General features: G+C 38.4%; 1 protein-coding gene across 40 annotated transcripts in view; it reads right to left on the bottom strand.

The window, feature by feature from the left end:
• CREM (cAMP responsive element modulator) overlaps positions 1–20,305 on the bottom strand; it is a 62,176-nt gene that overhangs the window by 34,229 nt on the left and 7,642 nt on the right. For 17 of the 40 annotated variants that reach the window (XM_044762558.2, XM_044762561.2, XM_044762562.2 and 14 more), the window contains exons 2-3: positions 18,977–19,103; positions 11,393–11,516 (exon numbers count right to left, since the gene is read on the bottom strand). The exons of 18 other annotated variants lie outside the window; for them this stretch is intronic. In XM_044762558.2, the coding sequence (XP_044618493.1) occupies positions 11,393–11,516; positions 18,977–19,020 (168 nt within the window). In that variant the 5' untranslated portion in view covers positions 19,021–19,103. The remainder of the gene's footprint in view (positions 1–11,392; positions 11,517–18,976; positions 19,104–20,305) is intronic. 5 more of the 40 variants (XM_070500918.1, XM_070500924.1, XM_070500932.1 and 2 more) reach the window with 1 other exon arrangement.

A 20,305-nucleotide genomic window follows, 5' to 3' on the forward strand; every position in this document is an offset into this window, starting at 1 on the left:
TGTCCTCCCAAATCTCCTGAAAGGGTCCTCAGAGTCTCCCCCAGGGTTCTATGCACTACACTTTGAAAACAGCTGCTCCGTGCTATTGGCCCCCAGACCGTGACTCACAGCTTCAAGAGCAGAGTGCTCAGGCCAGCTGTAATTCCAGCTCCACCACGGCAGCACCGACAACGCAGTAACCCCGAGAGTTCATGTCAGAGACTGAGCAAAATGTAACATAGATTGTACCCAAGAGTACTACAAGTCTTCTTACAGACTGGACCTGTGGACTGAGATGGCAGATGGTGTCTACGCTCACTTTCTGTGGGGAAATACCCTAGCTTCAAAGAAATTAGATATTTGAAGAACTGAAGAACAACTTAGGAAAGATTCATAGGGATTTGATATGTATAAATCATGCTTTAAGTTGCTTTAATTATCTTTCAAATATAATTTCCAGAATTTTAAATTATTAAATAATTGCTTTATCAAAATGGGCTTAGTGTCAAGAACATGTGCTGTGGAAAGGGAGATGTACTCACTAATACACACCGTACTCCTAGAATTCTGGAGATGAGTTATGTGAATTCTATAACTACAATGAAACTTCTCTCTGTCCAAACTGTGGGCAGTGCAAAAGCTCACGTGACAACTCTTTTGTTAAACTGCTGAAACAAAGGCTGAGCAGCAACACAAGTGACACTCCCTAGAGTTAGAATTCAGATGTATCCTTAAAAAAAACCCCTTAGATCTAGAAAATGTTCAGACATTCTACATTCTCACCGGTTTTGCAAAAATTGGTGACTAGTACTAAGCCTATAACTGTATTGGTAGAGTTAACAGGCTAAATTTCACCATTATTCATTAAAAAAAAAAACCACGTGGCTCCCTACCTTTGCCATCTTGGCATTATCATTATATTATTATACTGATCACATGGGCCACAAATGAATCACATGGTGCCCTTGAAGTAGAGTATGGTAGACAGATGGCATAGAAGGAACCAAGGCAATGAGTCAAGAACACGCACGATGGGGGCTGGCCCCGTGGCCGAGTGGTTAAGTTCACACGCTCCACTCCAGGCGGCCCAGTGTTTCGTTGGTTTGATTCCTGGGCGCAGACATGGCACTGCTCATCAAACCACGCTGAGGCAGCATCCCACATGCCACAACTAGAAGGACCCACAACCAAGAATATACAACTATGTACCGGGGTGCTTTGGGGAGAAAAAGGAAAAAATAAAATCTTTAAAAAAAAAAAAACATGCACGATGGCCCCAAACAAAAATGGGTAAATAAAGCAGCATCTTTTTGTTTTGTGTAAGGTTAATAGGCAGTGTTAGGAAGGCTAGATTGAAAGCAACGGTAGGACAGCCAGGTGGAAATGTTTAATAGGCAAGGAGAATTGTGGGAGTGATGCTCAGGTGAGAGCTCAGACTGGAAACACAGATCTGAGAAACAGCAACAAAAGGCAATCTACAGAGTATTATAATTACTTTATTCATACCGTGTAAACAGAATTCCAAAGAAGCTCTGGGAAAAGAAGGGGATTAAGTCTTTCTTAAAAGACACTACTATTACAGAGACAAACTTTAGTTTACTTGATATAAAATACATATAAAACATGTAGAAATAGAAAAATCTTTCTTATAAACATTGAATATCCATTCCGCAACTTTTTAACAAGAAAAAATCTCACAGAAATAAGTCATACTTATGAATTAACTCATTCTTTTATTTACTCAACAAGTATTCATTGGGAGCTTGTCACGTGGAGCAGTCTAGACAGTGGGGATACAGCAGTGAACAAGAAAAGTCTCTGCTCTCCTCAATCAGAAGGAGCCAGAAGATAGATGAGGAAATATGCACACAATTTTGAGTGCTGCTAAATTCTTAAAAGAAAAATCAAACAGGGTAAGGGATCAGAGACTGACAAGGTGGGGGGAGTGTGGAAGGGAACAATCTAAGAAATACTTGTAGAAACGTCTCGGGGAGGAACATTTGCACAAAAAGCCTAATGAAGATAGCTAGAGGAAGAGCTACCAGTACATTCCTCACATTCCAGCATCCAAGTGGGCAACTGCTCAAAAACAAATTAAAGCCATTAAATGGATGTATTTCATATTTCACAATTTTTAGACCTCTGTTTATGAGGCTCTAACAGTGTGTAAAATGAACTCCCAGTAGCTGTAATTTACCTTTTTTTCCAGGTCTCCTGAAGAATAATCCTCTTCTACAGGATGCCTGAAACACAGATTATGCTGGTGCCACCACATCCACCCAAACCCCACTACAGACAGTAGCTAATCTGAAGAAATCAGGTAAGATGATGCAACCAACAGCCTTCCGTGGCTTTGCAATTAAAAAAAGATCCTAATAATGACACATAACTGGGAAAACCTCACAATGTTATAACACAGCATTTGATTAGCACCTAGTAGACTAGCTCCAATCCACAGCCAGCTTCCCTTATGATGGGGTTTATGATGTCACAGTACAGCTGCAAATGTCACAGGGCTACTCGGTCTGCATTCAAGACAGTTAACAAAGGATAAAAAAATGTGAATTCACAATAGAGCAGGTTGCGCTATCAACTCTGCTGTCTGAGAAATCAAATCTATCTATCACCTAGTTAAATTTCAAGAACGACAATGAAAATCCACTAACAATCTAAGCAAGAAGCTGGAAAACTATCTTGATTTCTGTGTATTAAGACAGGATTCTCTAAAGAGTCTGTTTCCTCTATGGAAAAAAAAGTTAAAATATTTCAAATATTTTAAGCTTAAAAACAGAAAAAGAATATAAACGTGAATACTTGAATAAAGATGCAAAATGTCTCTTTATCTTTTTTTAAATCACATTTAATTGTTCTAAATGAAGATAAACACAAAATTAAAAATGCAGAGTTGGTCTCATTTTAATGTCTTTACTGTCTTTCTTTTCTATTGAGGTTTTTTTTTTAAACAGTGTGGCTAACAAATTGCAAAATCAGTGAAGTTAAATTTTTAATTTTAACCTGAGAATATCAATTGAAAATATTTATTGATAACAGAGCTAGCCATGTAAGACTAATATTTTTATATCTACTATGTTACAGTTCTAAAGAGAAGTACACAGGGATGCTGCTGTCTCAGATCCTTTTTGTGTGTATAGGGCGTAAACAAATACTACCTGAAATCCATAATCTGAATAAAACAAAAACGGAGAAGTGAATCACTTTCTGGTTTTATAAACACAAATAGCCAAATAGCGTCTCTCTTTAAAAACATTCCCCTCTTGAAAGCAAAGTAAGTATCAGAATCAAGTCATTCTTAATGACACAGTCTATTTTGACAATACTGCCAGTAAGCAGTGATGATCAAATTAAAATTAGGAGTTCTTTATCCTTTGAAAAACAATGCCATAGCTGATCTTTTTTTTAACCTAGTTAATCCTTATAGTATCTTGAATTTCCTATTTAGACTAGTTAGAGCCTTTTATATCTTAGCTAATATGAAATGTGTTTCACTTATCATAATATATTTTAAAAGTACCATGAGAACAAACATGATTTCTATAGAAGTGAAAATTCATTTTAGCTCTAGAACTTCTAAAAATCAATCTTGTATTTTGTTTCATTAAAACTGAAACTAAAACCGATCAAAATTTACTAGCCACGTGTATTCACACACAGAGAGAAGTAAGTTGCAGTGAGATGCTGAGCCCCAAATGGCATTCATCCAGAAGATAATCTTATGAGGGCAAACAGTGGATATTAAAACTGCTCCTAACAATAATACAGACCACTTCTAACAATGAGTAGAAAATGGACAAGCCAAATGCCAGAAACCACAGAGTGAATGCCTGAAACCACTTACTCTCCAAAACGTCATGTTAATTTTTATTTCTGATCGAAAATAACTCTTTATAGGAACACCTATGAAGCAAACTACAATTCACTTGAGTTACCTGTCTTATTCTACCAATCACTTGTTAGAAGTCCAAAAGAGCACTGACTTGGCAAAAACAACCTTAAAAAATAGTAATAACAGGGGCTGGCCTCATGGCTGAGTGGTTAAAGTTTGGCACACTCTGCTTCGGCGGCCCAGGTTCGCAGGTTTAGATCCCAGGTGCAGACCTACTCCACTCATCAGTCATGCTGTGGGAGCATTCCACATACAAAATAGAGGAAGATCAGCATGAATGTTAGCTCAGGGCTAATCTTCCTCGAGAATGAAAAAAAAAAGGAAGATTGGCAACAGATGTTAGCTCAGGGCAAATGTTCTTCACCACCCCCCCCAAAAAATAATAATAAACAAAATACAATATATGCATACAAAGGAATATCATTCAGCCTTAAAAAGGAAGGAAATCCTATCACATGCTACAGCATGGATGAACTTTGAGGACATCATGCTAAGTGAAATAAGCCAGTGTAAGACCAACTTACACTGGCAGTACCCATCATGGTATATTAACATGTCCAATATCAAATATATACCCATTACTTTTTAAAAATGCACTTATCATCTGTGAAAACAGAGGTCTACCGCTGTAGAGAACACACCTATTTAAAGGCGTTGTTCCTGAACTACATCTGCTGGCATCTTCTTCATCTGATACTGTCTCTACTTAATATATTCAACACCATCACCAGGCTTTTCTCTCCCATGCCTTTTTGGAGAACCACTGGAATTTCACCTCTGATAGGGCTCAGAAAACTAACATTTTTGAAGAGTACTATTAAGACGTTGTCATTAGAATTAATCAGTGAAGTGAAAATTTCTCAAAGCCTCTGTGTTTTCCAAATGTAATTCCTTTAACAGTTCAAGGTTTACAAAGGTTGTAGTAACAAAAATTAAAATAAGGCAAAGTAAATAATCTCTGAATCTTTTCAAAGAAGAAACTACAAAATTAATGTTTCTTTTTTTCAAATTTCAATGTCTAGTCCACTCTTTTGTTGTTGTTATTCTTTCTTTTTATTGTGGTAAAACATACATAAAATTTACCATCTTAACCATTTTTATGTGTACAGTTGAGCACTAAGCATATTCCACACTGTTATGAAAGAGAACTCCAGAACACTTTCATCTTGCAAATATGAAACTCTATACCCCTTAAACAACTGCTCCCCTTTATTGCCTCCCCCAGCCTACTCTTTTTTTTTTTTTATTAATGTTATGATAGATTACAACCTTGTGAGATTTCAGTTGTACATTTCTGTTAGTCATGTTGTGGGTACACCACTTCCCCCTCTGTGCCCTCCCTCCACCCCCACTTTTCCCTGGTAACCACCGATCAGATCTCCTTATCAATATACTAACTTCCACCTATGAGTGGAGTCATATAGAGTTCGTCTTTCTCTGACTGGCTTATTTCGCTTAACATAATACCCTCGAGGTCCATCCACGTTGTTGTGAATGGGCCAATTTTGTCTTTTTTTATGGCTGAGTAGTATTCCATTGTGTATATATACCACATCATCTTTATCCAATCATCAGTTTCTGGGCATGTAGGCTGGTTCCACGTCTTGGCTATTATAAATAATCCCCAGCCTACTCTTTTACTAAAAAAAGTTCAGAGAAAAGGGTAAAAAAATAACCGTGTTTATACTCAGTTATTTTCCCATTACCACTAGTGACAAACTACCCATTATTAAAACTAAGAAGGAAAACTTGAACATCGAACAAAAAGTACCCAAACCTCATAGAAAATCATTACAAATGACAGAAAATCTTAATCTCTCAAACACTAAAACAAATTTGTTTTGATTATATATATTTTTGATTATATATTTTTTCTGATTATAAGAAGTACGAAAACAAAATCTTTTTCTGAAATTTGACTTTGCTTTACACTGCTGAAATTATATTTGAAACATCAAATTTTATTCAAAGCAAAATATTATCACCTTTAATACACTGGGATGAAAACACTAATTCTAAAACTAAACACTAACCTTTAAAGAAATTTATTAGCTATTACAGTCATGCGTCTCTTAACAATAGGGATATGTTCTGAGAAATGCGTCAGGCAATTTTGTCATTGTGCAAACATCATAGAGTGCACTTACACAAACCTAGATGGTATAGCCTACTGCACACCTAGGCTCTATGGTGCTAAACTTCTGAAAAGTCATTAGGCAGCACGTGACTGTATAGATAAAATTATCAAGACATGAGTACAGGCGTACAACAAATTCTTGTTCAAATTGAATAAAATGGTAACTAATAGTAACAGCTCACAAATTACTTTTACTTATGGTCCCTCAAACCTTGAATTACCTTAAAAAATGAGTTACCTTTCAAAGCAGTATGTTTTCTTGAATTAACTAAGGAAAAACAGATAATGCAAATTTAGCATTTACTGAAAAAAATTCACTATTTTTACTTTTTCTTTCAAGTTTTGTCCACTTTTAGAGATAATTCTAAGTGAATACAATGAACATTATGTTCAAAAAAACTAAATTAGGAAGGAATACACAAAAATAAGAAGCAATAGAAAGAAAGGCAACCATAAAATGGAAATTTTTATTTCAAAACCTTAAGAGGAACATTTTTCTCCTTCAGCAGGAGTCCCTCAAGTAACGGAATTAACATACTGACGTTTAAAAAATAATATTCAATTTCAACACCAAGCTTAAACTAGATCTACTTAGCTGGTGGTAAATATACCAAAGCAACCTAACACGATGTAGACCATCTTTAATATACAAATACAAAGTTGCTGATGTTGCAAATGTTGCTTGAGTTTGTTTTGTTTTCTGATAGCCATCCACATCCTTCCTGGTCCTATTTAGGATCAAGAAGATAGATTTTTTGCCGAAACAATGAGAAATGCCATTTCAATTGTATACCAGATTGAAACAGAAAACGTACAGCTTATATATTAAAATATATCCCCTGTTAAATCATTCCTACTTCAATCCCTCACTGTGAGCCAGGTCTGTTTTATTCCAAGGTGCTTCTTTACATACTGTTTGCATTTAGAATTGAGAGATAAGAAGGGAGATTAGCAGAGTACAATCCCTGAACAACATCCCCTAGTGGCTTTCTCTGTTCCCTAGAGTTGCCCTGTTTTCAAAAATACAAGGTCCTCAGAAAGGTTAAATTTTACATCACGGTAATTCTCTCGAGGTCCAATGCTGACCCTGATGATCTCCACTTTCCTTCCAGCTCTATGACTCTTGTGACTCTGCTCCTTTCATCTTTCCTTTCTATCTTTGCTGAAACACTGAGAATTGGTCATTTACAAAGAAGAGTTATTTAGCTTTCAGATGTATAGGCTTCATCAGCAGCTAAAGGAATGAAGCTCCAGAAAGCTAGTTTTAAAGCACACCCTTTCCATCCAGTGGCTCCATCTGGATTACCTCGCGCACCCAGATGTTAATGGCAGTTATCAATTCCCAAAAGACTTGGAACAAGAAAGGTTCAGGATGTCATCAATGTTGCTTTCAGAGTAGATTACACATTTGTGAGATACGTGAGGGAATGTGAATGTGAAGTGTGTATCATGCCAAGGAATTATGCTTGATTTTATTAGGTATGATCATGACATTTGGTTATATAAGAAAATGTCTATAATTTTTTAAGAGCTGCATACCCCCAAGTAAGCAGGAGAGAAGTGACATGATGTCTGAGATCTGCAGAGCTGTTTGAAATATTTCAATAAGAACAACAAAGAAAGTAGATGAGGCAAGTCCTACAAAATCTTAAGTTTGTATATACGTAGGAGCATTATTCTGCTCTTGTAAATGTTTGAAATGTTTCCTCACAAAGGACATTTTAGCTTGTCATTCCCCATCGAAAGATTATATTGTTTCCAGAGGATGTGTCACTATTTTTAAACTACTTGTATGTATAGTAATTCTGCCTTTCACCAGTTTGGCTTTTGGAAAGGATTTCTTCCTGGCTTGGGTATTTAAAAGAGACTTTCCAAGAGTTCTTCCAGGGGGAGGGGAAAGACTGGATCGAGTCTTATATATCAACACATACACTTAACAAATAACAAATAAGATACCAGCTTCAATTAAAAATAAATCAACAGAAAAAATAACTCAGGCAACAAGGAAGCCAATCTACAATATTTAACCTCAATTATCTGCCCCCCCAAGATCTGTTAATGGCAACTCCTGCTTCCAACTCTGACATCATCACCACCGTGGCTTCTATTTACTTTTGAACAAAGATACACGAGAAAGGCTGTATTTATATCCGGGAAGTTATAAAATAGAAAAACTTAAAACTCCAGCCTCCCTTGTGCACTACTGCCTCCTCTCCATCAGCAGAACAGAGGCCTGAAGGCCAAGGGCAGGTCAAGTTTTCAGGTCTTCATAGACAGGATGAGTTTCAGAGCAAACTTGAGCAGAAGTAGTTTTGGAAAGGCCAGGGCACTCAAAACTAGCAGTGTACTATCACCTGATATCAGATGCGAGGGATCAAAAAGACTCCATCTTTTGGTTACACCTTTTGTTCCCACACTATTTAGTGATCATTTGATGTTGTAAAAAGGAAAGTAAGTGTTATAAATTCCTCTTTGTATGAAACTGAATTTAAGTTTAAAACATTTGGGAATTTACAGCCCTCTGCTTGAAGAAAATGAAACGAGTAGCAAGTAAACACAATGACCTCAGGAATTATCAGAAGAGTCAGTCACTTTCTGCATACATTGTAGGTTTCATAAAGATTTCACGTGATTTCCCAATCCTTCTATCACATAACATGGCATAATGATGATCATGAATACTCATAAACGAACAGTTTCAGGTATCACAAGAATCTAAGTTAGAAATTATACTTAGAAAATTTTGACTGCTACGAATTGTGTCCTAATTCTTTGAAAAATCATGATCCATGGCATAGAGGATAACTCTTAGTTAAAGTAATCAATGAATCAACATACAGATTACTTCTTAATCTCCTAACGTTTCTCATATGTGAAAGATAAAAACCATAGTTTATTCTTTGATCAAATACTTCAAATATACAGAAAATAGAATAAGATAGCAAGTCTATGAACTTGCTATCCAGACTTAATAAATATCAACATTTGATATATTTAAGGTTTTCAAAGAACTAATAAGCATTATAAACGTAAACCACAGGTTTTTACTAGTTCTTTGATTCAATCTTCTCAGAAATCTGTCTTTTTGTTCTATTTTATTCAAAACACTTGCAACTTTCCCACAGCCCAGCTCTCACAGACCTACCTTTATTATTTCACAGAAAAATTTCTTGAAGAATCTATACCTCCAATTCCTACTTCCTCTCCCTCTTATTTATTCTCTAACCTATTAAAACCTAGCTTCTGTTCACTGGACTCCTATTCAATTCCAAGCCCTATAAACCCAAGGTTATTTTTTAGATTTCATATTATGTGGCCTCTTTAGTAACTTCCAACTGCTCACAGAGCTGGGTGTTACCCAGGCTGCAGGTCCTCAGAAGTGCAAATTATCATCTTTGGACAATAAGGATCTATTGTTTTGACTATGCAGGCCCAGAAGGCTGGGGGAGGAGGCCCGTAGGAGTCCAGTGAGTAGTACCACAAGGGAGGGAAGTGGAGGCAGACAGAAGACGTGCTTTCAACCTCAACTTCAGCAAAGAAGAGCAGAACCATAGACTACGAGTCATAGTTATAAAACTCTGGAAGACGTCAAATTCATGAAACAATACGTGCATTCTATTGTAGTCACACAAAGGGACTAACGGATATACACCAAAATGCTAACAACCACTAAATTTCCAGATGTCAAGATCATGGAGAGTTCTTATGTTAATGTTCTATAATAAACATGCTTTTTTTAAAATATGAAAAAGGCTAATTTTTTTAAATAGCAAAAGGTTTGCATGCCTGTCTTCCAGGCTGACAAAGGAGGGTGTCGCCAGGGAGCTGTAGCTGCACAGAACACTTGGGAGGAGAAAACCCTAGGGTGACAGTGGGTGTTAGGAGCTTGAAAGAGGAAACACAAGAAGGCTGGCCGCACGGGGCCCAGTCTTGAGAGAGAAGACCCGTCACAGGAACCAGTCTGGCCTGAGACTATCCAAGAAGTGCCTGGCATTCCCCCTGGGCTGCCAGTTAGCCATTAGGTCCCTTCTTGTCTTCCTTCGAGCTCCTGTGAAAATTTCGCTACTACCCTGTACCCTACACTACCAGGACTCCACCCAAATGGTGTCCCCACCACAGGCTCGCCGACTTCCAATCCCACCTCCACAGAGCTACTAGTGTGGTAAACACAGCGAACACTGGGGAACAGCTCAAGACTGTCCAGGATACAGGACACCCCAAAGTCTCAGATGTACACGAGCCTCTGCTTACCTTCACCAGCTCCACCAGCCAGCCCAGACACCAGGGTCCAGGGAGGCTCAACTCCTGCGGTTCCCTGAGCACCCCAGGCTCTGGCTTGGTGCCTCGGCACACACTCTTCCCTGGCCTAGGATACACTTCCCTACCCTATCCAGCTGGCAAAGACCCACCCACCCGTCAGGTCCAGCTCAAATGGAAGACCTTCTGTAAAGCACTCCGAGGTAACTGGCTGCTCCCTCCTCTCTATGCCGTAGCCATTTTGTACACAACATTTTATATAGCACTTCTTAGACTACTGGAATTAATCCAATACCTGTCTACCCTACTAAACCACGAGATGTTTAAGGCCAGGAATACATATCCCCATGCACCTAGAATAGTGCCCAGATGCAGTAGGTACTCAAAAATATTTGATGAACCAAATAAATCAATGTGTTTTTACTACATATTTTCATAGATATCCCAGAAATAAATTTTAGGAGCTGAAAAACAGGCACTAACTCATACTGCTGCTCCCTGAGTGAAACGGATTCAGGGGCTGGCCTGGTGGCATATCGGTTAAGTTCGCATGCTCTGTTTCAGTGGCCTGGGGTTCATGAGTTCAGATCCTAGGTACACACCACTCATCAAGCCATGCTGTGGTGGCATCCCACATACAAAATAGAGGAAGACTGGCACAGATGTTAGCTCAGGGATAATCTTCCTCACCAAAAAAAAGAAAAAAAATCAATTCAAAGTTTAAGACTGAACCAAAAAGAAAAGTAAAGATATCAAACCAAATATATACTGGGCAAATGGTAAGATTTCTGCCACATTTATGGCTAAGAATATAAAACTGTATCAATTTGGAATTACCAACCTTCTTATAATAATTTGAGGATTGCATATTGTGGAGGGTTTCTGTTTTTCTGAGAATAGTGGTGGGGGGAGGAGCGCTGCACAGTGTCTGTTACGATGCAAAAGTAATTCAAACACGTATCTTCTCTTTGAAATCAAATCAGTAAGAACGGCTGACCACCAGGTAACAGGGGAAAATTAAGATCAACTGCAAGAAAACAGAATCTGCACGCAATTCTCATTTCTATATATTGTAACTTCCATCAGGACCTGCCTACTGCCTACACTGAATTTACCTGAGCTAAAGTAGGGACTGAATTTTGACCAGTCTGGGTCTGCATATGAGCAGATTTGCTCTCTGCCACAGAATTTGTTACACCTCCATCCTGCTGAGATTCAACTGTTTCCATGGTCATTTGTCTGAAAAGACAATAAAAAGGAAGAAGTATTAAGGCCCTATCTGATATATTTCTGTTTTCACCTAGCTTTCTGATAAGCATTTCTGTCATCCAACTGTACTCTCTGATTTTTTCAAGCAATGGGTTCAGTGGCAGAGTCTTAACTCTCCTGGCTAAGGCACCTTCTCTTCTCACTGGATATGAACATGACCAAGGGAGTACTGCCAAAGGCTTTATGAGAATTTGTTTAATCACAAATTTTTTAAATCTTATAATAAAGTCTTCTTGATAATTATTTTAAGCCCTCTAGTAAAAATGAGTGATAAAATGGGGTTTTCTATCTGACACGAAGCATAAATATTCTGTGACTCTCAAGGCCTAATCTCCCTGCTTTACAATATGATGAAGTATGAAGGCATTTCCCCATGTCTAAATGAATGCATTAGAAAGACGTGTCTAGCTTTGTCAGTGCTAAGTTGTTTCTGATAAACAAGCCCGAGATCGGATCACTCAGATTGACCACTTGTCCTGTAGCTTCCCAGTTACTTAAAGAGGAGAATCTCATTTTTCCAGGAAAAATTTCTGACATAATTTTTTTGCCTCTGATTTCAATTTAAGTTAATGATTTCTATATGGAGTCTTTCTAGACAGAAGGTAAGCCGTATTATAATAAATTTTACCCTACTAGGAGAAAACATAAAATGTAAACAAAATGAATTAAACAAAACCAAATTTCAAAAACTTATAAGAACTACTCCATGCTACTGTCTATCTTTTCAACTGGCAATAACAAAATGTGCTCTTCTCACCTTATCAGTCTAAATACCTATCCAAAAAGCATGCAGCCCATTTAGAACTTGGAATTAAAACATCAAGATCTTTTTTCCAGATGTAATTAATTACCAGATCCTACAGATCCTTCATCTACTGTCTTTCACTTAATACCTTCATTTGCATTTCAATAGCCATTACCTGAATCCTCCATTCTCAAACCTGTCTGCTATAGTCTATGCTATACCTAGAGTTACTCCTCACTATTCAAAGTCATTTTAATAATTGTGACTGACCATGACAATTTAGAGCAACTGTAAAAAATAAAAATCTATGGTCTACTGTGAAAAAATGTCTTTCTCTCAATATTCCCCAATTCCTTTATCTCTTTTATTTTCCTGAATGGCCCCTCCAATACTAGCAAAGTATGGCCATCACCCTGCATAAACTGTCAGTTCCTGTGGCTTTACTTCTGCTTATGTGAGCAGTTCCCAAAGAGAATACCTTAGAACATTAGTTCTGCAGGATATGAAAAGGTATTAGCTAGGACAAGAGGGCAGGGGGAGCACTTAGTAAGAGAGTTCTAAACATCTGGGATTAAAAGGGTTTCTTTGCTGCAGAACTCCCCAGAAGCATGAATCCACTAGTGTGCCTTGAGAAGGGGAGAGGCTACATATCCAATAGGCAGCGTTTTCCAAAAGTATCTGACCACCAAAAGCCCTTTTTCCACAAAGCATGTCCTAGCAGCTGTGTTTTCTAAACAACCTGAGAAATGTTGTCTTATGCTATTTCTTACACCTTTATTAAAAGTTCTTTTAAGGCTCTGCCAAGAACTTGAGTCTCAACGCAACACTACATGCTGAAAGGCCTTCCCAGTAAACTCTATTCATTTCGGAAACAATCATTTAGCACCATCTACATGACAGGCCATGAAAATACGAAAGCGGGTAAGTCACAACCCTTGTTCTGAAGGCATTCACTCACCAGTTGGTCCTCGGTTTCTCAAAGAAGGACAATGTGTATCAGAATTACCTAACATACTTGTGTTTTTAAAAAAAGCAGATTCTGAGGCTAAACCTCAAATCTACTGAATCAAGCTTTCTGGGGGACCTACTTTTTTATATGCAAGAGATTCCAATATATATTAAAATTTGAGAAAAACTTAGCTTACTGGTAAATTCTATCAGGTAGACCAATAATGAACACAAGTAAAGCAAGTTCTTAAATTGTGTGAAGGATGTTATGTATGAAATGCTTTGGGAAATATAGGAAGGAATGATGAAGTGTGCCTGAGAATGGGACCATATGAGCCATACAGAGAGGGATGGGAAGGATTTCACCAGGTAGAAAACGAAAGGAGGATTGTGAGAACAGCTGGGTGTAGTCAAGAATCTGGGTGAGGAGGTGACAGAGGAGGACAGGAGGAAGTGCAGCAGGAAAAGCTGGATGGAACCACATTAGGAAGAGCCTTTAATACTCTAGAGAGAAAACAATGTCCGCCTCATTCAGACGCCTCCTCTGCTGAGGTCCTTCAGTATCTATGGAGTCAATCTATACCGTATAAGTTTCAACCATTTGATACCTACAGAGAAGTCAGTCAAGAATCAGACAACGAGCAAAAGGTATCTGTTAATAGGCAAAACAAATGGCCCAAAGTCCATACACTAAAACTTCTAAAACAAAGAGAACCTCTCCTGGTCCATACTTTAAACTCATTTGGTTTTATTCTAAATACAACTCTACTTTACCCGGTTTCTAAACATACTGGATGTAAGAAGTGACAGCTGACAAGGGGGAGGGAGAATTATAGAGAACATGACAAAGAGATTAAAATTCCGAGTGTGTGGCAATTTGGGTCCATACAGGGTAAAGTCATCTAGTTCTTTATACTCAACAAATTTAAGGATTTATGAGCTAAAATTCAGTAACTGATATTTACAATAACTATCCTAAGTCACCAAGAAAAGGTTAATGACACTTACTATACTTTAAGGAAAGAAGGATCCACAGAAAAAAATCCAGGAAGACTTCCTCCCATCAAAAAAAAGCTCTAACGCTTAAAAAGGTCAACCTGAACTGAATAGGACTCATTTTTTGAGATATAATAAAAGACTTTGTAAGTTACTAAACATTTCAAAAGTTTAACACATGAAAGTATTTTTATATACATTATCTCATGTAATCACCTTATTTGCTCCTTTTCTCTTGGTTATTCCTCAGAGTTCAATCCTTTGCCCTTGTCCCTTCTTCAGGCTACATACTATGGCTTCTTCAACCCTATATGCAGATGGCTCCCAGATCTGTATTTGTCCACATCCCCTTCCTATTGAGCATCTCACCTTAAGAGTTTTCATGGACACCTGTCTGTTCCCTTATATTCCTTGTTTTAGTCAACAGCATCACTATCCATTCAAGCCCCAAAGCTAGAATCATGTCTCTATATGTGAGTCAGTACCAGATCACATACAGAAAAACTCCACATAGCTAAACCAGCCAAATCAGGCCCTGAGCCTCCTGCTGAAACAAGGCAGAAATGGAAAGTCAGCGGCCACCCCGACTCATCCTCCTTGCCACACTTGGCATCATCCACTATAACCAACACTGACTCAAGCAGCTGAGTAGCTGCTCCTCACAACTGCTGCCACCCACTCTAAAGACCACCTATCACAGACAGTGGGCCTCCCCCTAAGCCATGACTCAACTGCAAGGTCCCTTCACCCAAACCAGAATCACATCCATCAACACCTCACATTCCTACTTCCCCAGTCACTATCAAAGACACAAGCTTTCCCATAGTTCATCTTCACTCTCATAACTAGTGCTTCCTTCCCCCCCCATAATACAATTGCTCGTTCCCTCAATTACTCTCAGAACACCTGTTATTCCACCACACTGAGATCTCCAAACCACTTTCTCCCCTTCCATCAGCACCTCCATTTTCTTCATATCCCATCTTATTTGGCTTAGAATCCATGGTTTCTCATTTGAACCATTACATCCCAATACCCTAAATTCTCTTTTCCTTTTGTTGTATCAGCTTAGCAAAGACCAATCTCAGATAGAACCAATTCTGTCACCTCTATGCCTGCACCATGACTGATGAACAATACTGAACAAAACTATAAAAGAAAAAAAAACCCAAATGGAGGGAGTTTGGAAACCTTCCAGGTTGGTGAACATGAAGAGATTCAGAGAGAGTGATATGCTCAGAGAGCATGGAATCTCCCCACCCTTTCCCACACACATTGTCCTATGCATCTCTTCTATCTGGTTGTCCCTGAATTATATCCTTTTATAATAAGCTGGTAAAATAGTAAAAAAAAAAAAAAAAAAACTATAAAAGAGAATATTATTAAAGCTATCAAATTTAGGGTTATCAGCCTCAAAGGGGCAGCAATCTTATTGTTTCCCTAGCGGCCTTACTCTCCCATTCTCTACAATTGTTTCAAATTTTCTCCCTCTCCTCAAATCCCTGAGCTCACCTACTACCTACACTCAATGTAAAACCTTGCCTTCTGTTTCAGATGAGAACTCCCTCAACTTCCTGCCACTAAACCTACACAACCATCACTTTCCCTTGTTTCCTGCTCCCATACTCTTAAAGCCCTCCACATGGGGCTGGCCCCGTGGCCGAGAGGTTAAGTTCACGCGCTCTGCTTTGGCGGCCCTGGGCTTGGCCAGTTCAGATCCTGGACGCCGACCTACCACTGCTCATCAAGCCATGCTGAGGCGGCATCCCACACAGAAGAATTAGGGACCTATAACTAGAATATACAACTATGTACTGGGGAGCTTTGGGGAGAAGAAGAAAAAAAAAAAGATGTGAAACCTCTAAAAAAAAAATTCCTCTACCTCCTCTGGATTGGTCTTCAGGGATATTATACTACAGCTTAGCCCCTCCCCTCTCTACTGGTTTCTCCTATCAAGATGTAAACATGTTCAAGTTTCTCCAATCTCAAACACACACGCACACGCACACACACACACAAATTCACTGAACCAGAAGTCTTTCTCTAACTATTCTCTTGAACCTCTCTTCTCCCTCACACTGCTAAACTACTTTAAAGAACTGCCAACACTAGCGCCATTTCTTCACCTCCACCTACTCCTGGACAACCCCAAACTGGCTTCTGCCTCACTAAAACTTCTCTAAAAAAGGTAACCAATCTCTGTCACTAAATCTAATGTTCATTTTAAGTCCTATCTTGTTTGATCCCTCAGGAGCATTCAAAACTGTTGACATTTCCCTTCTTGAACTCAATCTTGATGCCATGATACTGCATTTTTCACTCTCATTCAATTCTCTGAGAATTCTTCCGCAAGCTCCTTTGCCAATTCCTTCTCTTACTCAATGTTAACCTCCAACATGGCATGTCTTCAGGGCTGTTTAGCCTTCTCACCTCACTCTGAAATCTCTCCTGCGTAGTATCATCCATTTCTCTAGATTCAAAAACCAGCTATAAGCTTATGACTCTCAAATCTGGATTTCTAGCCCAGAGGCCTCTCTTGAATTCCAAAATCATATATCCAAATGCCTATTTAACATCACCAAACACACACCCTACAGTTACCTCAAACTCAATGCGTCCAAAACTAAACTCACCTTCTTGCACAAACATGTTTCTTACCTCAGGAAATGGGGTCCCACCATCCATCCAGTTGCTAAAGCTGGAAAGCTGGTGTCATCCCTGAAACCCTCTCCCTTTCATTCCCTACAGCATTATGACCAGGTGTGATGATTCTACCTTCTAAAGAACAATTTAGTTCCTTTCTCTACATTCCCACCGCCACCGCTCTATCTCCCTACTCTAATCCATGCCAACGGTCATCTTTCTAAAACATGTATTTCTGCTTAAACCACTTCTCTGCTGAAAACTCTTCAGTAGCTCCCTACTGACTGCAGGATAAAATCCCAACTCCTTATAATACTAACTACAACTATCATTTGTTAAGTGCTTACCATATGGTAAACGCTTAAACTAGTTTTAATCCTTAACAACCTAAAAGGTCAATACAGTTGCTTCTTCTTTGAGATAAAGAAAAGGAGAAGCGAATCTCGTGGACGAGCGGTTAAGTTCGTGCACTCTACTTCAGAGGCCCAGGGTTTCACCAGTTTGGATCTCGGGTGTGGACATGGCACAGCTCATCAAGCCATGCTGAGGCAGCGTCCCACATAGCACAACGAGAAGGACCTACAACTAGAATATACAACTATGTACTGGGGGGCTCTGGGGAGAAGAAAAAGAAGAAGAAAAAAGAAGATTGGCAACAGATGTTAGCTCAGGTACCAATCTTAAAAAAAAAAAAAGAAAAGGAGACACAAGGAGCTTAAGAATCTGATTTTACCACAAAGGTATTGAGTGGCACAGCCAGGTTTTGAACTAAGGTCTTTTTCTAAAGTCCATATTCTCAATTACTAAACCAAAGTGCCATTCAATCTCTTTCACAAGGTGACCCCATTTTACTTTTTATAGCCTCATCTCCAGTCACTTCACTCCTTACCACACTCTGCATTCAAGCCTCCTTATAAGCCTCTTTTTTTCAAATATACCTCTTATTCCTCTAGTTCTAATTTTCTATCTGCTCTTCCTCTTCCTGGAATGCTCTTCACCCTTTCTTTGTCCAGTAGGCAAATTCCTACTAGTTCTTCAAGGCCTGGCTCAAAGACATCATCTTTCAAAAGGCTACTCTAATAACCTTGGGCAGAATGAGTCATTCTCTTCCAACTTCCCAAAGCATCTTATGCAGTACCTGCACTATAATATTTGTCTAGCATATAATACATTTGTTCACAAAGTTCTAACACTAGTGTGAGCAACTCAGGGACAGGGATTACATCTTAGATTTCAATGTATTCCCACTGTCTAGTACAGAATCTATCATAATCGTTTAACTAATCAACTATTCTGGAAGACTATGCAACTGTCAGATGTTACTAAGTCGATAAAAATAAGGTTCAGAGAGATTAAGTGAGTTTCTATGGGGTACATACTAGACAGCATGATAGAGGGTGAAGAAGAGGTCTAGTGACTGACTCCACGGTTCCTTCCACAGCCAGGACCCTGAGTATTCCACGTTAGACAACATTTTACAATAATCATGTGCTTCTGAGTACACTGGAACTATTGTCACAATTTTCATTCAGATATGCTCTGTCTTTCACATTAGGATGTACGGACCGTAATTTTATCCCATTTGTATTCTTCTAGAGTGCCTAGTATAATGCCCAGTACATCTCATTCAGTAAAAGTTTGATACTAAAATCAATTTTCAGGTAAAAATCATCTACAGAAGAGTTAGGTCAGCACTATTAATTTAAAATAAACCCTATCATTTTCAAACAAGTTTATTCTAACCCATATCCAACCGCTGTCTAGTACAACTTCCTAAACCCACTAAAAACCAACCCCAGGGCAGGACTCAGGGCAGAAGATTCAACTAACATTTAAGTGCTCAAGATAAGGTCAAGCACTGCACCGGGCATTTCAAACACTATCTCAGCAGGAGATGGAGGACCCGAGCTCAGCTACAGATGACGGACACATGACAGTAACATCTGTAAATCAGCCTCAGCTAGTCCAGACAGAATTGATTTATAAACTGTAAGAGAAAGATCTATTACATACATACATACATTATTAATTTATCCATCATTTTAACTCTGAGCTAAGTATAACTTTCAAAAAAACAGAAAAACACATATCCACCTACCTTACATTTGTCTTAAAATACTTTTTCCTGCCACATTTGCTCATTATTAAGACATTTGTAAGCAACGCTTTTTGCTCCTTCCTCGTTTTCTTCTTTATTTATCCTGCAGTAAAATTATAGCCTTGAACTGGGAGATAAAATTTAAAAACATTAAAATCTCTCAAAACTACTCCAGAAGAATACTCTAATTTCTATAAAACTGAAAAAACAGAATAGAAAGCTGAAATCATTCCATATTTTTTTAATCTTAACGTCTATTCAATTTTCTTATCTTCTGAGGAAAAAAATTCAAAAAACTTAAATCGTGCTATTTCTCAGATTATTTTCTACTGAAGAAAAAGGAGTGCTGTCTAAATCATTTAATATACAATATGTATATCTTGTATCGGCTCCATTTTAAAATGATAATAATCACTTAATAAACTGAATGAATTTAACGCTTTCATAAATTTCACTCCATTGCAACAAATTTGTCAACTGTTTTTTCATTTACCTTAAATTCAAACTGGGTTTTGTCAAAGAATTTTAACCCCAAACAAAATATCAACAGTTCATTTAAAATCTCCTTCCAATAGCCTTCAATCCACTAAAAAAGCTGTTTTAGATACTCCAGCAGTTAAACTCCATTTTTTTTTTTTTTACTAATATCTTTAAAAAATGCATTTGACATGCTGAATGAAGTAAGATTGGCAAAGAAAAAGACCAAAGCATATCTTGGAGTCCTTACTTATTTTAGAGTTGGAAAGGCCCACGCACCTCCCTCAGTACCTGCTAGGCATCTATGCCAGCAACGCTGGAGCTTAGCCACAAACATGCTGCTTTCAGGGTTCCCTCCTAAGTGGTCCCCTCTAAAATGCTGTCACACCATCCCAGTCAATTTTGAAACTGACTCAGCAGGCAGGTTTGCCACACGCCACTAAGGGCACTAAGACAACGGTTATTGCTGCTACCACCTCCTCCCACTGCCCAGCATAGGGACAGCAGGAGACGCGAGGGCACTTGAACCAGGCTATTGACAACATGAACAAAAAGCAAGGATGCCACCCTTCCTTCAGACTAAACCTTCTTCTGTGTTAAATTATGCTGGCATTTTACACGGCGACATCTTATCTTCCCTAAAAATCATGTAACCAAGAGGGCAGGGACCATTTATTTATTCAATAGTGAATGGCGCCCATAATATGCAAGGCCCTTGTGTTAGGCACCAGAGACACAGATAAAATGTCGGTGCTCTCCAAGAGCTTGCAATCTAATGAGGTAGACGGATGTTTAAACAAAAAATAATGACAATATTGTTTAAATAATAATGATGGTTATGGCACCAAATAA

Source organism: Equus asinus, chromosome 29 (assembly GCF_041296235.1).
Source record: "Equus asinus isolate D_3611 breed Donkey chromosome 29, EquAss-T2T_v2, whole genome shotgun sequence".
NCBI lineage: Eukaryota > Metazoa > Chordata > Mammalia > Perissodactyla > Equidae > Equus > Equus asinus.